The sequence below is a fragment of the Haliotis rubra genome, unplaced genomic scaffold, assembly GCF_003918875.1.
Source record: "Haliotis rubra isolate DU_JTF1 unplaced genomic scaffold, ASM391887v1 Scf70, whole genome shotgun sequence".
In the NCBI taxonomy this organism is placed as follows: domain Eukaryota; kingdom Metazoa; phylum Mollusca; class Gastropoda; order Lepetellida; family Haliotidae; genus Haliotis; species Haliotis rubra.
The window spans coordinates 663,052-683,917 of NW_025767413.1; the positions used below are offsets into that span (position 1 = coordinate 663,052).

A 20,866-nucleotide genomic window follows, 5' to 3' on the forward strand; every position below is an offset into this window, starting at 1 on the left:
GCCGGATAGCCCAACTGGCATTTCACAAACGGAAATATACATATATTTTAGTATGATTTTACAATATATAATGATATGAATATTTAAATTCGTCGTCTTTTTTCAAATGCGTCATTATGCTCTGTATGGAACTGTCAACTCAACAAACCAAACTGAGGCTCTGTTTATGTCTTGACCTCGTGACTGATCACAGAACCTTACGCCAAGCAGCTTCTAAAAGATATCATCTGTCCTCACCAAACCCCCTTTTCATTCAATTTTAAAAAAAGATAAGGGTTGGCAATTGCAGTAGTCTGAGAGGGGAGCATTGTCATGTAGGTAATTACCCATGTCAGACAATATCTAGATCTGCTGCAGTGTAAGACTGACCGTGAGTAGTTCGAAGACAATTGCATACAGATAGGATTGAATTTCCGTTTAGGTTTTACTGCAGCAGGAAGACCACCCGAGAAAGAACCAATAAATGTAAGTTTATTTGCCTGGAAGATGGCAATGATTAACAAATAACCAATTAATGTTTTTTAGTGATCCAATCATAATTTTTGCAGCTATTTTTTTCCATTCACACCAAATGGAAATATTCTGGAGGTATTCAAGATGGGGTATTCTTTTGCATTAACGTTATTTATTTGTTTAAAACGTGACTCACTTGAATGCAGCCAGGTTGAAATTACAATGTAATTATCTAAAAGTAACTCCTTAGGGATCACAGTTTTTTTTACATTAAAAGCATATTTCTGTTCAATTTAATGAAATATGTAAACACTCATTTAAACTCTGCTTTTAGCAGATATTTCTTATAAATGTGGAAAAGGTTTTGTCGCTACTATCTATATTCATATTGCAAATGATGAATGAAAATAATTATTTTAGTTATTATTTTTGTCAATACAATTATAGTTATATACATTACAAAAGCTGTCAGTATAGATCTGAACATACTACTTCTCGATTACAGCGCATACAGATACTATTCATATTTTCGATTCCTCAGATCGATTCAACGTGGGCTTCTGAAGAAGTTCCTTCTTTATGTATTAAAAAGGACATTAGTCTGACTCAAACACTGACTTAATGTATGCAAAACCATGACATTCCATTTAGCTTTATTCCCCTGTCCAAATAATTTTCTCAACCCTATTAAATGAATTTTGAATATCATGTCATGTCATATCATATCATATCATATCATATCTATCATGCCCCACACAAAACCATTGCTTTTTCCCATTATGCGTTGATGATGAAAGGATCTATTTTTAGGATAACTGGGTATTATTTTGCACTGATGCCTTATATTTACTGGGTCGATATTTCTGCTGGTGGATTGAGGTCCCCGAGTTTTATCATAAGCTCAGTAGTATTTATCTATCCTCAGGAAACTACAATTGGAAAGTTTGGTCTGAGACATTGAAACTGACCCTGACTGTGGTGTGGGACAGATTAATTGCCACAGCGTTTTTCTTCACCTGTTAGTCTGAGAAATATCTGAATATATACACAGCAACCGCAACTCAAATTTACTACTGGGCCTTCTGGCTCATCGATCACTTTATCGTCTGGTTTTGTTTGCATGCCGTGTCGCATGGCAGGAGAACATCTGTGTGGCGTCGGGCTGTAAATAATTAAATTTCGGCTGCAAATCGAGAGGATGGCTGTTCTCAATAGTCCAATTCATATGATTTTCACAGCTTTTTAGTCCATTGCAGTTTTTGTTTGATACTTTATCTTGACTTTTGTTGGGTGACCATTGTCTTTCTTCCCATAGGAGCTGAAGTTCTTTGTGGTGGTGTACTGTGGATGAAACGGCCATCTGCTTTCTTGATAGCATTGTGGCAAAGCTGTTTTCTTTTCTTATCAAAACTTATATTCGGTCGTATAAACTTAAACAGTGCTCGAAAAAGCAAACACAGGCTTTTATGGTTTTTCATATTAATGCATATTAACAAATCTTCACTGTGGAGGATGCATATTAACAAATCTTCACTGTGGAGGATGCATATTAACAAATCTTCACTGTGGAGGATGCATATTAACAAATCTTCACTGTGGAGGAATAAGGTGAAGAGAATATGTAAACTCTCTTCAAACTCGGATTCGAATATAAACATCCATGAAACCGTATTAGGTTTCAGACATAAGTAAAACAAACATGATAAGTTAATTAAAGTCAGTATCATAAGTAGTATTGTGTTCTGATACACCATTTTGAAATGAATGTATAGTGTGTATGTAACCCATAGTTTACACATACGACTTTACACTGAAAGGTGACAGTCAGATATGCAACACTGATTATTTCTTAATGAGGTGAGGTGAAATTGGGTTTTACGTCGTGCTTGAGAATATTTCGCTCAAATGACGACGTGCATGCGTGTGTATGTGTATGTGCGGCTGCTTGTACTAGCCCAGACTGAAGCTGGTTTTATAGTGCTAGGTGCTAGCCAACTGAGATACCATGCCGCAGTGAAGCATGAATACCCCACTCAGACACATTATACTGACTCCGAGCCGACCAGTCCTTGTTGGACCCATGAATGCCGAGCGCCAGACAGGGACCAACAAGTACCATATTTTAACGTCTTTTTGGTATGACGCGGTCGGGGATCGAACCCGCGACCTTCCGCTCTCCGGGCGGACGCTCCAACCACTACACCACGAAGGCGGTCTATTTCTTAATGAAAATCAATGTCAGGAGTTTTTCAGTTATTTCATACCGGTGTTTTATTCCAACAATTATACATAGATAGTTTATGAACACATTCATGTCATATTGTGGCAAAATGTCAGAGAACAGAAACAGGTTTGATAAAAGGGCGGAGATGTTCTATTACTAGTTTTGACACCTTTTCTATTCAGAAAAAAATGCATAAGAACTCAGTGGTGTTCCAACAATAATACATGGTTAGTTCATGAACACATTCATGTCATATTATACCATCCCCCCAAAAAGTAGGTGATATTGGATTTACAAGATTGATAAAATGCAAATGATGAAGCCAAGGAGGAAACAGATGATGAAGAGAAATTAAGGGAAAATGTGACAATTTATTCCATTCCTTTGGAAATGTTTCATCTGTATGGATATATATGCAACATTGATTATTTCTAAATGAAAATCAATGTCAGGAGCTTTTCAGTTATTTCATAGCAGCGAGATTTAGGACGAGATGAAAGACTACACCGCCGGTGTGGTCATGAGATGCCGTGAAAACTGCAAGCGGCAGCTGGTGATGGGCAAAACAATTTCACCACCATCATCGTTGGATCATGATTATTGCAAACATAATTTCAATCTAGACACATCGACCCATAGGATTCACCTACGTCAGGCACAAGAAATACACATTTGAGCTTTTTAGATGGAGATGAAAATTCTTTTTTACTTGGTTGAAAACCTCAGTCGGTCTTCAACCCATTTTGGCGAAAACCATGTGTCATCAATTGTTTTCATTTGTCCATTCATATATGTTTGTTCACAATCAAGTGGTATTTGGTTCTTTAGATAGTGACTGGGTAATATTTTGTACTGACGTTTCATATTTACTTGAACCAGGTCGGTGTTTCTGGTTGTTGACTGAAGGCCCTGGGATTCACAAAAAGGTCAGTAGTATTCATGTGTGATGGGTCGACTGGAACTGGGGTCCGACTTGTGCTATGGGGCAGCTATCCAATAGCCCACAGAGGGTGTTTATAAACAATCAGCTTTATTTTCCGGATTTTATACTTTCGTTTGATGTTTTATAATGCTGGATTTGGGTATGATCTATTTGTTTTGTCTCTTTCATTTATTTCACGCAATGTTTCTACCTCGCATAGTATATGTTTGTATTTATTTAAAGTATGGAAATTGAGAGCCAACACTACTATGATATGATCTATTTGCTTTGTCTCTTTCATTTATTTCACGCAATGTTTCTACCTCGCATAGTATATGTTTGTATTTATTTAAAGTATGGAAATTGAGAGCCAACACTACTATGATATGATCTTTTTGTTTTGTCGCTTTCATTTATTTCACGCAATGTTTCTACCTCGCATAGTATATGTTTGTATTTATATAAAGTATGGAAATTGAGAGCCAACACTACTGTCCCACAAGTACTTAGCCTTACAGTTATTGCTGGTACACAGTGATGTCTCTACCCTGCATAGTATGCGTTTGTATTTATATAAAGTATGGAAACTGAGAGCCAACACTATTAATCCATATCCACTTAGCCTTGCAGTTATTACTGGTACACTGTAATGTCTCTACCCTGCATAGTAAATGTCTGTATTTATATAACGTATGGAAACTGTGACCCAATACTATTAACCCAAAGCACTTGGTCCTTCAGTTGTCACTGGTACACAGTAGGGCTCATCATTTGAAACCAACGGTTTATAAATGCATTTTGTTGTCCACATAATATAACATTTGTTACAAATTTGCATACCTGTGCCTGCTCTGCAGCTATATTCTCACTAAAAAATTTATGTTGTCGCCAGGAAAGTATGTATCATGGGCCCAAGCTAGGCCTCTTTATTGAATACATCTGTCTGTCTGTTTTATTTATTTCTCTTTTTTGTCCTTGTTGGATTTGAGGATTGACATTTTATGTGTTTTTGGATGTTACTTGTGTGGAGATTGTTTGAAAAAAGATTATCTGTTGCTTTGTTGGAGTACCTATTCAGAAACTATAATTGAAAACACTGTGGATATCCAGTTCAGCATTGTTTTTAAAAACTGTATCAGAGAATTGAAATAGATGACTTGGACGAAACGATCGAGTTGAAGACCACGTTTGTATTCTCTTGGTATCCAGGCAAATGGGCATAAACGACGTTACCTATCCCAGTGTCTGTACATCGCTAGTTCATGAACATAGTCAGGACACCCGAGAGATTGACATCAGAGAATTCTTCAAAACAGATGGCATGGACAAACGAGCGGTTGTGGAAAAGACGTTTTTATTCTATTCTTTTGATTTGATATTCAGACAATATTGCATATACACCACTCACTGGTATTTGTTTAAATAACTATACATCGCTAGTGCATGAACACATTTATATCTCATTAGACAGAAAACAATTATCAGAGAACTGAAAAAGAATTAACAAAAGGGCGGAGGTAGAGAAAGTTGAGATTATTTTTTGATACATTTAGTATTCGGATAATAATACGTCAACACTCACTGGTATTTATTCCAACAATTACACATAGCTGATTCATGAACACATTTATGTCATATTAGGGAAAACAATGTGAGAGAACTGAAACAGACTGAACAGGGCGAAGGAGGAGAATGTTTTAATTGTTTTGATACATTTAGTATTCAGAAAATAATACAAAAGCACTCACCGGTGTTTTATTCCAACAATTATACATAGATAGTTTATGAACTCATTCATGTCATATTGGGAAAAAATGTCAGAGAACTGAAACAGATTTGATAAAAGGGCGGAGGTGGAGAATGTTTCCTTTATTTGTTTTGATATATTTTGTATTAAGAAAATAATGCATGCGCATTTAATGGTGTTCCAACAATTATACATGGTTAGTTCATGAACACATTCATGTCATATTATACCATTAGAAAAAAGTAGGGGATATTGGATTTACAAGATTGATAAAATGCAAATGATGAAGCCAAGGAGGAAACAGATGATAAAGAGAAATTAAGGGAAAATGTGACAATTTATTCCATTCCTTTGGACATGTTTCATCTGTATGGATATGTATTAAGTTTCTCATATGCAGTGGCATTGGCGAGTGGTATGCTCGCAAAATGGAATATCCCCTACTTTTTTAGGAATGGTATATAAAACAAAAACCATTATAGAGAATTGAAACAGATTTGATAAAAGTGTGTAGGTTGAGAATGTTTGTTATTTGTTTTGATACTTTCAGTATTCGGAAAATAATACCAAAGCACTCACCGGTGTTTTATTCCAACAATTATACATAACTTTATAAATACATTTATGTCATATCAGAAGAAAAAAAGCAATATCGACAAGTGAAACAGATAACAATGATAAATCATCTGCTGCAACATGACAATGCCAATATCATATCAGAACTGATCTAGTGGATGTTTGAACTACTCATCCTTTTAACAGTAAAATACAGGTTCCAGACAACAACGTATATCTTATTTCTTTAAATATTATATTCCCTTATATCATAAATGTCGTGAGGCGTTTGCAAGTCGGGATATGTCCTGTTGGACGGAACACAATTCGCATAGATAAAAGTAGGAATTTGGGGCAAGCTCGCACTTTAGAGGAAATGTGCAGGCACATTCTGGGCCATGAGATCAGCTACCGCACACCTTCAACATGCTACAGACTGGTGAATGTGATTTAGAGAAATATAGCTTCCTTCAACACATTAATCATCAACTAAAGTACAAACTGAACTTACACCGCTTTAAGCAATATTGCAGCAATATCACGGCGGGGAACACCCGAAATGGGTTCACACAATGTGCCCATAAGTCGAATCGAACCCGGGTCTTCAATGTGACGAGCAAACGCCTTAAACAATAGGCTACCCCTACACCCCAAAAAGAACTTAAAGACGTGGGTAGAGCACCACTGAAGTTGAAGGATGTCTTGAAGATGTGGGTAGCTATAGATTACTCTTGAAGAGGTAGGTGCTGTACAAATGTGCTATGAAATAGGTCACATCATATGTCGACAGATACGTAGACATTCTATATTTGTGTACAGTGTGTATTGTGCTTTGTGACGAATGCCTTTCAAAACATCTTTCAAAGGAGTACAGAACAAACAGCACTTAATAAACTGAAATCTGTGAGCAAGCAGAGAGAAATCCCACCATTATATAAACACTGATCGGGGCACGTGTAAATGAAACGGCAAACTGTCATAAAATGTATCTAATTCTGATATAGAAAAATATTGTTAACATAATATAATCTCAATTACACCGGTAACTAAAGGAAATGAAAACTTCCGTTTAATGATACCTGACATATATGCAATAATATCATGTATGTGGCACATGTGGCATCTTACATGACCAGATAATCGATGATATCAGGTAAAGAAAGACAGGGACAAACCTCACTGTGTTTACAATACACAATGTACCATCTATACACTGGTTGTCAAAGCACAAGGCAACTTGTGAAGAATAGTCAACACCTATTCTAGACAGACAAAGTTCATTACAGTCTCACCCCATCTCATCAAACAAAGTTACATAATATAAGTACATGCATAGGCTTCTCCATAAACATTAGAAAGAAGAGGCTGGCAAGCAACAGCAATAAACTTTTTCCGTAGTTTTAAAATATCGGTGCAGTTTCCACGCTAGGACGACATACAATTTTATCTGACAAAATAAATGTCATTTTCTATACATCACACCGGTTGAGAAAATTCTTTTGATGTTAATTCTTCGCACTTATTTATAAGCAAACGTAGCTCAACATTTTAAACAGGACAATGTAAAATAACACCGCTTTAAGTTAAAACCCTGTCCTCTCCGGGCATGTATCGTCCTAATTCAATTTGAATAGAAGCGGTGCCGCGTCTACATTGAGCCACATAGCCTCACTGGGCTCATAGGGCGGGTGACATATATTCCGCAACAATATAGTCCTGCTTAAAACAACGACAGCGTTCTCTACGTTTATTACCTCCCTGCGCGACGGGCCAACAGTGTGAGAAATTGCATTTTTCCTTTAAATGTCATGTGGATTAAAAGGTTTCACCTACATACCATAAAACCTGAGCTAAACCAGTTGTCTGGGGGATAAAATGCTCCAAGCCAAGGCCCCGATTTCTCGAAACAAACTTAAGTCTGAGTTTTGACTTAAGTTAGAGTTTTTACTCAAATTTGAGAAAACCATTTCCCAGAATGAACTGAAATCAATATTAAACTCAAACATAGTAGACAATTTGAGTTTGGGGAATAGAATAGTTAAGTTGTTTGGGGTTTTTGTATTTTAATAATGCAGCTGAGTTAAAACTTCATCTGTTTCGAATTTTCAAACTCAGTTTGAAATTTGAGTAAAAGCTTAAGTTTGTTTCGAAGAAAGCGCTGCAAGGTCTATTAGTTTACAGTGGGTTATTTAATGTTTTGTACACGCACGTAAGAAGTTGCACCGGTGGAAGAAGACAACAATAAATTATACAAAATATTCATAACAGGGTCATAAGTTCACCGAACCAGTTAACATGTGAAATGCCCAACATCACCGGATACATGTTACAGACCCTGGCCACCCGATTCCCATTTGAGCCAGCTCTTACACCTTGTACACTTAGCACCTTTCTGCTTTGGAATCTACATTGAATTGATTGCAAGTATATATTTAGCACATATACGGTTCAACACTTGTGAATGTCACTAAGCTGTATTTAATATGAAACGCACACCTCAACACGCATGTTAAAATACGGAGATTAAAATACATATTGGCCTGTTTTATATTGTTTTTGTTCAGTGTTTTTTCGCATATCAAAAGGATAGAGAGGCAATATATCTGGCAGATTACTGGCGAGGTGAATAGTAAAGGATGGTCTCGGAATCTACAGAAGCCGGATTTTCGGTCAGAGACGTAATATGAAACACATTCAGATTCGAACTGACGTCATAAGTGGATATGTGTTAAAACCTTCCTGGTGGGTATCACGTACTACACTATACATTATCTAATTGAGATTTGGGAATGTAAACATTGGACATAGCATTAACACAATTAAATGCAAAAAAGATAAATGAAACAATCTTAAATTTTAACATGCTTCCCACGAATGATATCAAAGGAACTTTAAACCAGGCAAAACAAACAAACATTAGTATGCTCTGGTCCAAACAAAACAATCTCTGAGTGGTGAAAATGTTCAAATTCCTGAAGATGAGTGGAAACAGATATCGTCTTTACTATCCCAGTTTGACTCAAAAGTAGACAGTGTGAAACGAAATAAAAACATTTAAAACTGGGCAAAAACATCAGTGTGCCCTGGTTCAAACAATATAATCTTTTTGTGATCAAAATATTCAAATGTCCTCAGGACGACAGGAAACAAAATAATAAAATTTCGGTTTTACTATCACAGTGTGACTGACAGGAAGCCATCGAGCGAAACCAAAGGCTTAAAGAACTATAGTAACACGTGATCTGAACACGTGGCAGATGAACCCCCTTATTCACAGGACACTCGTGTTACAACAAGTTAACACAACGCCGAGTTTTAGAATTACACAGCGCTTGGTATTATCGCTCGATTGCTTCCCTTTACTGCTGGCATGTTGACAACAATGCAGGGATGTCACGCCTCTACAACGTTGTGAGATCTATATCAGCAGGTATTGTATGTGGAGAGTGTATATACATCTGTCCAATAAATGCAAGGCAATAATATCCGCAAATAGGTATACGTGTAAGTTCGGTCTGTGAAATGTTTGTTCAAAATAAAATACAAAAATCCTGAAGAATGTTACAATATATAACCTGATTTGTGGAACGAAGGCGTCTTTAAGGTCACTGTTCAATTGTAACGAATCACAGAAACATTTATCTGTTGTAGACAATTATGTTCATTTGTTTCTAACACACGATTCATGTTTACGCTCCTTGCAGCATTGCCCTTTAACGACGGTGTCATCACCGATTTTCAGTGATCGATTCATACATTTTCACAGCTATTTTTCTTTCACTTTCACCAAACAGAATTTCTTTCTGAAGATAGTAAACACTGGGTATTCTTTTCCACTGACATTCTATATTTAACTTTAGTTTAACTTTATTATTCAACGTCAACCAACGCCATTATAAATCGTATAATTACGTGACACTTTACCCAACTTTACCGCAAATGATTATAAATTATATATAAATGACGTTTTATATCTAAAGCTGGCCATACTGGACTCAATATGAACGGAAACTATTGCTTATCTAAGCTAAATATGTTCACCATATACAACTGGCGATGTCCCTTAACTGGGTTCGTCACTGGTAAGGGATGCTCTTCTGCCAGTAGTGGTAGTGTACTATATATATTTGTAGTATATATATTTGACTCACAACTTTCATTAACGCTAAATTGCAGTGATTGCTTCCTATTTAGTTAAATTCGCCATGTCACGTGTTTCTGTTTGCGACAGTGTGGGTGCCCGTGGGTTCCCTTCACTTGTTTTTGCACGTGTTCGTGAAATGTGCCTCAGGAGGAGCACGGTACGCACCTGATGCTTATTGACAATATTTTGAGGCTTTGACAATGACCAAACATATAGAAATGCCACACGTCGGCATTTCCTCCCATGTCAAGCAGACATGCCGTGATGTGAAGTACTGTTCAAATAGGGGCACTGCCCTTTCTCCTTTTCAAAACTAGGTACACGATGTAGGCCACTATAATGGAACCACAGCCGAGCGTGAGGCCAACTATGAGGGCAACAGGTGGTGAATATGGCGTCTCTGAAAATGTACACACATTACATGATTACAAATTACATAACTGGTTAATAATAAGTCTGGTTAATTTATGATAGAACACAACAGAAAAGAAGAGAAATGTGCGATTCTTGAGAATGTTAACCTTCATAGATTGATGGCCAAACTGTATGAACGTCGGACCTTGCGACGTTTCAGTTTCGCCGTCATGTGACGGACATCTCGTTCAGTGGAAAAGCTATGTATCCTATTATATCATACGGCTTTATAAATATGATATCATAGAGATAATAAGGATTATTATCACAAATTGTTTTTCATACTCAGGAATCTCAAACGTTCTGTTGGCAACGTCCTCAAACTTGGAAACACATGGAAAGCTGGAAATACAGTAACTTGTCCTTTATGAAATGTAAACTTAGGATTATTCACTGTACCTTCGTTGTCGGCCTTATATTCGATCTGATATCCTTCGCCGCCGATATTCGCGTCAGAGATAAACATGATGAATACTTCATTTCCTGTTGACTTGGCTTTCAACAACGACTTGCCACAGGCTCGGCCCAAACTTGGGTCATTAGGACTCGAACCTGAATAACATATTTACAGCAGTGTTTTGGGACAAGTAGTTATAGAATCAGTTCTTTCCAAGAACAGAAATGGTATTGAGACACAAAGCTACATTATTGTAGACGCACTTAAACTACTGTAAATATACCCTTCAAAAACAGAAACTTGACATAGGACAAATTTGAATTTTAGAAAAATATGTGACAAAAACCAATCCATACTGAATCCCAGCATGTGGGGGAATGGTTGCCGACGACACAACGTTTGAAAAAAGAAACGTTAAACGAAAACGTAACGTTACACATACGTCTGTAGTGAATCGCTAAAACGCACACTGCCTGAAATGCACGAGCATCATGAAATTGTGTATCACCCTGAGCTGAAGCCTATGACTGTAGGCTTTAAAAAGCCACATCAATGGAACTCCACATGCATTGCTTTAAGCCACTATAGACAAGAGAATGAAAACACTGACAGAAGCTCAACGACACAACGCCATCGCAGCATGATGTGGCAAGGCACTTCAGGCGTGTCCAGACAGACCATCTTAAACCTATGGACCCCATTCAAAAAATACTGGAAGTTTTAATGAAAGACCCAGGTAAGGTCGACCTGGAGTTACCACCTCCGCCCAGGATCGCTACATCCGGTTGAGACATTTTAGTTCAAACACCATGGCCGCATCATCCAAAACAGTCCAAATCCCAGGACTGCTCCGAATCTCCGACCAGACAGAGCGCAATTGGCTATGGAAAGACAGATTTTTTACCAGAAGACCAGATCAACGTCACGTCGTTCCCTACATCAACGTGATCTTTGAAGCATGACCATACTCGACCTCACTTTGCAAGTGTTCGTCCGGTCTTTCTCCAGCAAAACAATGTTCAGCTGTTACCTTGGCCTTCTCGATCACCGGATTTGTCCCCCATCGAACATCTATGGGATACTCTAGAACGAAGCTTGCGCCAGCGTAATCCGCCACGTCAGACAATACAAGAACTGCACACAGCACTTCAGCAAGTGTATCAAAACATTCTTTAAGACAGCATTCGGCATCTCCTTTCTTCTGTGGGTCACCGCTGCCAAGTTGTTATCGATGCTCATGGTGGTCACACCAGATACTGACATTTTACTCTGACCAAGTGGCTTTAATAGCCCTCTGTACTTTTACCAAACACTTTCTGAATAATCATGTTTTGGAAAGTGATGATTTTACTGTAACTGAGCAATGATGTCATGTTTGAATCAGTTATATGGACTCAGTAAGTAAACTCCAAAACAGCATGTCAAGTTTCTGTTTTTTTTAAGAGTATATATATGATAATGTTAATGTCCCTTGCTCGGATTAATATAGTGAGTGAGTTTAGTTTTAATCCGCTTTTAACAATATTCCATTATATCACGGCGAGGGACACCAGAAATGGGCTTCACACATTGTACCCATGTGGGGAATAGAACCCAGGTCTTCCGAGTGATGAGCGAACGCTTTAACCACTGTGCTATCCTACCGCCCCATTAATAAAGTGAATTGCTTTCGTCTGGTCATTCAAGTACATACTAAGTACAGCGTTTAATAATATGTTTGTCATACTTCAACACGAGAACATTTTCTACCCGTGAGGATGCGGGCTAAACTTGTGTAGATGTATCCTTAATGGCAGTCACTTGATTGTGTGGTCCAGATTCGATTGTTTACGAACTGCCGTCATAACGCTGGAAACTTGCTGACAAAACAACAAACAACTATCGTAATGTTTGGCCTTTCAAATACTTGCCAGGGCATGACATGAAAGACACATTTCTTGATGTTTCAACCCCAATTCGCTCTCTCTACGACCAATCGTCACAACCAATCATTTTTCGATGGCTAAGTTATTTTTTCTGTGCACTGTCAGTTAACACGGGAGTTAAACAACAAACAACTTGCATACACCAGTTTACAGTTGAGTAGTCTATAGCATTCATATCGTGGACACCCTTCAGTAAATCTGGGATATGGAAAGAAGAATATGGCACAAGTAGTAATAAACCTAATGTCATGAGAGGAACAAATGCCAAACAAGCTAACAATTCTTTAGGTGGATACTACCCTATTCCCGTTTCTTGTTATTTCACTGTGGTATCATCTTAGCTGTCATTCTTACCATCAAAGATTTCCACGTAGTCTCTGGTGCAGTCTGTGTCCTCGGGGTGGGGCGTGCTCATGTTGGTCACCTCTACTTCGATGAAGTAGTCGTCAAAGATAGACTTCAAATGGGTGGAACAGTTCATCATGCTGACGGAGAAAACATGGCACTCTAAGTGTGTTGCAGAAAACAGTTTAAAAACATTATAGGTTCACCTTCTACAGATGATCATGATATCTGGACCATGGATGTTTCCTGTCCAGATTATATAACAACAGGGAAATATATGCAATACATTTGAAATATATATATTTTGAACACTTGCTTTCATTTTGTCGTAAATTTAGTATCAATACCTATTTATAATATTGAAATCATTTGGCAATTGTTACCTTATATTTCACCCATGTTTCAAAAGCAATACAATTGTGTCATGACGTCTTCCTTTTTAATCTGGCATACTGACAGTCTAAATAACCCAAAAGAAAACAAAAAGAAAAGAAAACGGTCTGGCTGTTGTGTGGAAATATTGCATGAACATAAATATACTTCTTCTTGCGTTTATTCTTGTCGTGAGTGCCTGGGGAAATGTTTTAACAACATTATAATTTGATACCCATGAGTTTGCATAATTGTGAATAATACAGTGATTTACATTTACCTTGCACAACAATATTTACTCCTACTTGGTATTTGGTGCAGCCGACATTAGGCAACACAAAGATACACTCCCACAAACACCAACACTGACAACACACATGCACACAACTATTCCCATATCTCACAACAAATACCCACAGCCAGGACCGAGTCAAATGACAAGAAACTATGGTGAATAGGAGGGATAAAAGACAGTTGTACATTCACACTCATTCCACATGTATAATTCACACTCATTCCACATACCACATGGACATTCACACTCATTCCACATACCACATGGACATTCACACTCATTCCACATACCAGAAGGACAGTCACACTCATTCCACATAACACATGTACATTCACACTTACTACACATGGACATTCACACTCATTACACAAAACAAATGCACACCAACCCCCATTCCACAAAACACATGAACATTCACACTTATTATACATTATACAAGGACATCCACACCCATTACACATAACACATGGACATCCACACCCATTACACATCACACATGGACATCCACACCCATTACACATCACACATGGACATCCACACCCATTACACATCACACATGGACATCCAAACCCATTACACATAACACATTGACATCCACACTCCCATTACACATAACACATGGACATCCACACTCATTACACATAACACATGGACATTCACACTCATTACACATAACACATGGACATTCACACTCATTACACATAACACATGGACATTCACACTCATTACACATAACACATGGACATTCACACTCATTACACATAACACATGGACATTCACACTCATTCCACATAACACATGGACATTCACACCCATTACACATAACACATGGACATTCACACTCATTCCACATAACACATGGACATTCACACTCATTCCACATAACACATGGACATTCACACTCATTCCACATAACACATGGACATTCACCCCCATTACACTTCATACATGGACATTCACACTCATTACACCATACAAAACACATGAACATCCACCCTTATTCCACATGGCAAAAGGACATTCACACCAATCACACATAACACATGCACATTATCACTCATTCCACATAACACATGGACATTCACACTCATTCCACATAACATATGGACATTCACATGGATTCACAATTAAGCATACATTACACATATTCATTCACACTCATTCCACAGAACACATGGACATTCACACTCATTACACATGGACAATAACACTCATTCCAAATAACACATGGACATCCACTCCCATTCCACATAACATATGGACATCCACACCCATCACACATTATACATGGACATTCACACCCATTACACATAACAAATGCACATTATCACTCATTCCACATAACACATGGACATTCACACTCATTCCACATATCATATGGGCATTCACACTCATTCCACATAACACATGGACATCCACACTCATTACACATAACACACATGGACATTCACACTCATTACACATACACACATGGACATCATACACTCATTCCACATAACACATGGACATCCACACCCATTACACATCACACATGGACATCCACACTCATTACACAAAACACATGCACATCCACACCCATTCCACAAAACACATGGACATTTACACCCATTACACATCACACATGGACATCCACACCCATTACACATACACATGGACATCCACACCCATTACACATAACACATGGACATCCACACCCATTACACATAACACATGGACATCCACACCCATTACACATAACACATGGACATCCACACCCATTACACATCACACATGGACATCCACACCCATTACACATAACACATGGACATCTCACACTCATTACACATAACACATGGACATCCACACCCATTACACATAACACATGGACATTCACACTCATTACACATAACACATGGACATCCACACTCATTACACATAACACATGGACATTCACACTCATTACACATAACACATGGACATTCACACTCATTACACATAACACATGGACATTCACACTCATTACACATAACACATGGACATCCACAGTCATTACACATAACACATGGACATCAACACTCATTACACATCACACATGGACATCCACACTCATTACACATAACACATGGACATCCACACTCATTACACATAACATTACACATCACACATGGACATTCACACTCATTACACATAACACATGGACATCCACACCCATTACACATAACACATGGACATCCACACCCATTACACATAACACATGGACATCCACACTCATTCCACAAAACACATGCACACCCACCCCCATTCCACAAAACACATGGACATTCACACCTATTACACATAACACATGGACATCCACACCCATTACACATCACACATGGACATCCACACCCATTACACATCACACATGGACATCCACACTCATTACACATCACACATGGACATCCACACTCATTACACATAACACATGGACATCCACACTCATTACACATCACACATGGACATCCACACTCATTACACATTATACATGGACATCCACACCCATTACACATAACACATGGACATCCACAGTCATTACACATTATACATGAACATCCACAGGATTACACATTATACATTCACATCACACCACATTACACATAACACATGGATATCCACACTCATTACACATCACACATGGACATCCACAGTCATTACACATTATACATGAACATCCACACCCATTACACATAACACATGGACATCCACACTCAGTACACATAACACATGGATATCCACACTCAGGACACATAACACATGGACATCCATAGTCTGTCGTACAGACCCTGAAGCAAATATATCCAAGAAAGCCCACACAAGTCTAGAAAATGTGGCAAGTCTAGATTTCCTCAGCTTCAGGGTCTGTACCAATCTGCTGAATTCACAAGCCAGAATATGGCTTGTAATTATCAGTTGATCTCTAGCTGTCACTAGTGTTTAATATTAACTCATGGGGAGCCTCCCCATCCACTCCCCAAGACCCCACGCTGAGCCAAGACCTCCTGCTTCTGCCTGTCCTCTCACTCCAGACAAACAACTGTGTGATTACACTAAAGACCTGATGACTTATAAAATCTGAGTATTTTCTTTAACTGTTTCATTTTACACTGGCTAGGAGAGGGGATCATTTCGAAAAGTAAAAATAAATTGGAACTTTGATGAGGATGAAAGCAAATTAATATACATAGCATTCGTCCAAATCAGAATGCAATGATTGAAAAGTATGTGGTGAAGATGTGTTGTTTTGTTCTCCGTCCAGGAGTGGAAAATCACTGACATTCGAAATTCTCCCTAATCAGACAAGTCAGGAGAAAATACAAGCCATGCTACTGTTATTGTTGTGTCATCCTTGATTTGCATGATGAAGAGACAAACAGAGAAATATAAATCATTAGGCTCAAAGCAGTGTACCTCAACGATGTAGGCATTTGTTACTTTATCCGTAAACTTTGAAAAGACATTGTCATGGGGATCTGATGGCATATTGTTATCCCCCGCAACAACGAAGTTGCGGGGGATATAGAAACGAGTTCCGTCCGTCCGTGCGTCCGTCACGCTTTGTCCCAAGCATATCTCCTAAACTATTTGTGATAGCGTAACCAAACTTGGTACACATGTCAACCATGATCCATAAATGTGCCATGTGATGGTTAGACCCAGATATGAATTTTATTTTTTGCGGTTTCCATTGAAACGTGACTTCGTACACATGGTAAACTTGGTACACATATCAAGCATGATCCATAAATGTGCCATTTGATGGTTAGACCCAGATATGAATTTATTTATTTTTGCTGTTTCCATGGAAACATGACTTAGGCTGTGACAAATTTTTTTGTGAGATCCAGTTGTCCAGCCATAGGAATATTAAGAGATGCTACCCTTAGCTGGTATCCCTGCTTGCTCTGAAAATAGATTTGGCGACACTTGATACTCATTACCCCAAAACCTCCCACACCACTGGCAGTAGGACTGGGAGGTGATGGGGGCAGTAAATATTCCTGTCACACACAATTAAAGCAGTAATGGGTGATAAGAATCTTTGCATGTGTTGTGAAATTCCAAGAAATTATCCCTCTGCAGATTTGTTTAGTCTCTGAAAATGAAGAAAGTCTCAGGGCTCCTTTTCATTATATATATTTTGTTTTTACTATGAGCTTTTTTCAGTAAAATATGTTCATTTCAGAGACTAGTTGTTAGTCTAGGACATCCACACCTATTACACATAACACATGGACATCCACACCCATTACACATAACACATTTACATCCACACTCATTCCCCATTACACATGGACATCCACACTCATTCAACATAACACATGCACAGTCAAACTCATTCCACACAACACATGGACATCCACTCCCATTCCACAAAATACATGTACATCCACACTCATTCCACATTACACATGGACATTCACACTCATTACACATAACACATGGACATTCACACTCATTCCACATAACACATGGACATTCACACTCATTCCACATAACACATGGACATTCACACTCATTACACATAACACATGGACATTCACACTCATTACACATAACACATGGATATTCACGCTCATTACACAAAATACATGGACATCCACACTCATTACACATAATACATGGACATTCACACTCATTACACATCACACATGGACATCCACACCCATTACACATCACACATGGACATTCACACTCATTACACGTGGACATCCACACCCATTCACAACACTATGTGTGGCTTCATTTTAGCACCAACCACCAGCACTTGCAACTGAGACTTCAAACTTACTTTGGGTAATTGCCTGGGTACAAAGGAGATTCAAGTTTTGACGGGCTGCCTGAATAAGCTGTTTTCTCATCCGTTTCACCGAGGCAGCCATCTGAAATTAATCGATGAGGAGCATTTATACATGGTAATATGAGAACGTAATTCATTTGGCGACATATTCTGTTTTAGTTGAGTTATATTCCACCGTGTATCGACTTACAGAATACGGTTGAGGAAAGACAAGCGTGATAAACACTGGCGGTGAACTAAAAGCTATAGTCTGTTTTCCGGCAGTCCAGCATGGGACAAGTTATAGTTCAAATCTCAATTGTTGTAAGATATATCTTGGTCTGGTCCAGAGGAGTTCCTATCAATACATGCCAGCAAACTGAGAACATCCGACAGGACCCACGCAACGAAGGTATTAGGCTTGAATGTAGGAAAGAAAGTCACAGGAAAAAGGTCACGGATAAAAAGCCATGGATAAAAAGTCACAGGAAAAAGTCACAATACAATAATATATATACTAGTAACATACTATATACTAGTGGGCTGTAAAATATCTCTGTAATATAACAGCTTCTGTTTCTGACATGATAACATAATTGATGAGGTAATTGGGGCGTGAAACCAAGAGTGGGAGAGACCACTGATCAGTGAACGGGGGTCACTCTGTTAATTAAGTAATGAGAGTTGTCTACTTCACGGTTATGTACTGTGTGCTGGCGATTAGGTGCCTGACTCTGAGGGTGTGGGTTCGAATCCCGGATGGGACTCAACCCAACAAAAGTACTAGAATTTGTGAGGTGAGGTGAGGTGAAATTGGGTTTAACGTCGTGCTTGAGAACTAGAATTTGTACTTTACTAAGAAAGAGTAATCACAAATATAACATATGTTACAAGTGTATATAATTATGTTTCCTTCTCCAACAAACATGAGAAGGAAGAAACTTGGTATATGTTTAGCCATGTCCTTTCCCATTTGCATCATGGATTTTTATTAAGAGCAACAGTATTTGAAAATAGTACTTGTATGACACATGTACAGTAAGCACGCCAGTCTGTGATTGATCCTGTGATTTATGGTCATAGTTACACATATCTCACAGATAATAAACAGTTATTGTGACTTTTTTTCCAGTGACTTTTTTTCCTAGCCAAAGTTGTGACTTTTTATCAGTGACTTTCTTCCTATGACTTTCTTTCCGATCACCTTAGGCTATAAGATGTGGTAGGATGCATTGTGTCCTTCAGACAGATAAAAACCTTCAGAACAGAGCATGACAAGTCTGATAACGCTATTGCATGCTTGACGTATTACGGTTTGCTTCCCGATATTGCAGTGCGTTAATGTTTTGTACCACATCGTCTACCTGACGATCACAAGTCAAACAGTCAATGGCTGCCAATCGCCTTGATTTATCTCCAAACACTTCGATTGATATTTCATCAAGTATATTCTGGAGATTATCTCTGAGCATGATAAAATCAGCTTGTTTTCGTTAATGACCCTGCAGCCAGTCTAAGACTTTCTGAAATATGCGCTGATAATATTTGTATGACAAGACAAAATAACTAAAATGCTGATTTCCAATGAACTGTGGGGTAGCCTAGCGGTTCAAGCGTTCGCTCGTCCATCGAAGACCCGGGTTCGATTCCCCACATGGGTACGTACAATGTGTGAAGCCTACTTCTGGTTTCCCTTCCCTGAAATATTGCCAAACAGCGCCAAACTAAACTCACTTATTCACTCCATAGACTTCTGGATTATATATCAGATTTATTGGTATAAGTCATTTTGTGACTACTCACCGAAGTCTCCATATTTTGACAAGTCTTGTACAGTTTTAAACCCTCGTCTAGCGAGGTTGCTGTCTGTCCTGAAGACCACGGAGAGTTCTCTGTCCCGACTGAGGTATTTACCCGTTTCATTACCACAGATCTTCGAGAACTCATCAGATGATGTACTGCCTGCCAAATAGATTGTAACGCCTGTCAACCGCTACCTATTGATCAGGCTGGCATGCTTGTTTCTATGAGTCAGAGGATTGCAACACCCGATGGTTCTAACCTGGATATTAGGTAGTATTGATCTGTGTAAATTACATCCTATATATGTTTCATTTCATATTTAACCGAGTAGAGTAACTAAATGCATAGGCGGTGTACAGGGGTGTGAAATATTTTTCAAACTCAACCAGACAGTCGGGCAGGTGACCAATAAATGTTGCCTGTCCGTCTTGAGAGTTGCCTGCCCGCACTTTTGACTCATAAATAGCATTTTTTA

The 20,866-nt window shown here is 38.4% G+C and overlaps 1 protein-coding gene and 1 long non-coding RNA gene across 2 annotated transcripts in view; one reads left to right on the forward strand and one right to left on the reverse strand.

Annotated features, from left to right (window-relative positions):
- Window positions 1-8,794: 8,794 nt before the first annotated feature.
- Window positions 8,795-9,043, forward strand: LOC124258844. The gene is made up of 2 exons (XR_006893698.1): window positions 8,795-8,883; window positions 8,915-9,043. It is a non-coding gene; the product is annotated as an uncharacterized LOC124258844 (long non-coding RNA).
- A 951-nt stretch (window positions 9,044-9,994) lies between these two features.
- The window catches only part of LOC124258838 (cubilin-like), a 28,479-nt gene continuing 17,607 nt past the window's right edge, over window positions 9,995-20,866 (reverse strand). The window contains exons 16-20 of the mRNA XM_046692929.1: window positions 20,392-20,550; window positions 18,601-18,691; window positions 13,136-13,266; window positions 10,859-11,011; window positions 9,995-10,445 (exon numbers count right to left, since the gene is read on the reverse strand). Coding sequence (XP_046548885.1) covers window positions 10,324-10,445; window positions 10,859-11,011; window positions 13,136-13,266; window positions 18,601-18,691; window positions 20,392-20,550 — 656 coding nt within the window. The 3' untranslated portion in view covers window positions 9,995-10,323. The remainder of the gene's footprint in view (window positions 10,446-10,858; window positions 11,012-13,135; window positions 13,267-18,600; window positions 18,692-20,391; window positions 20,551-20,866) is intronic.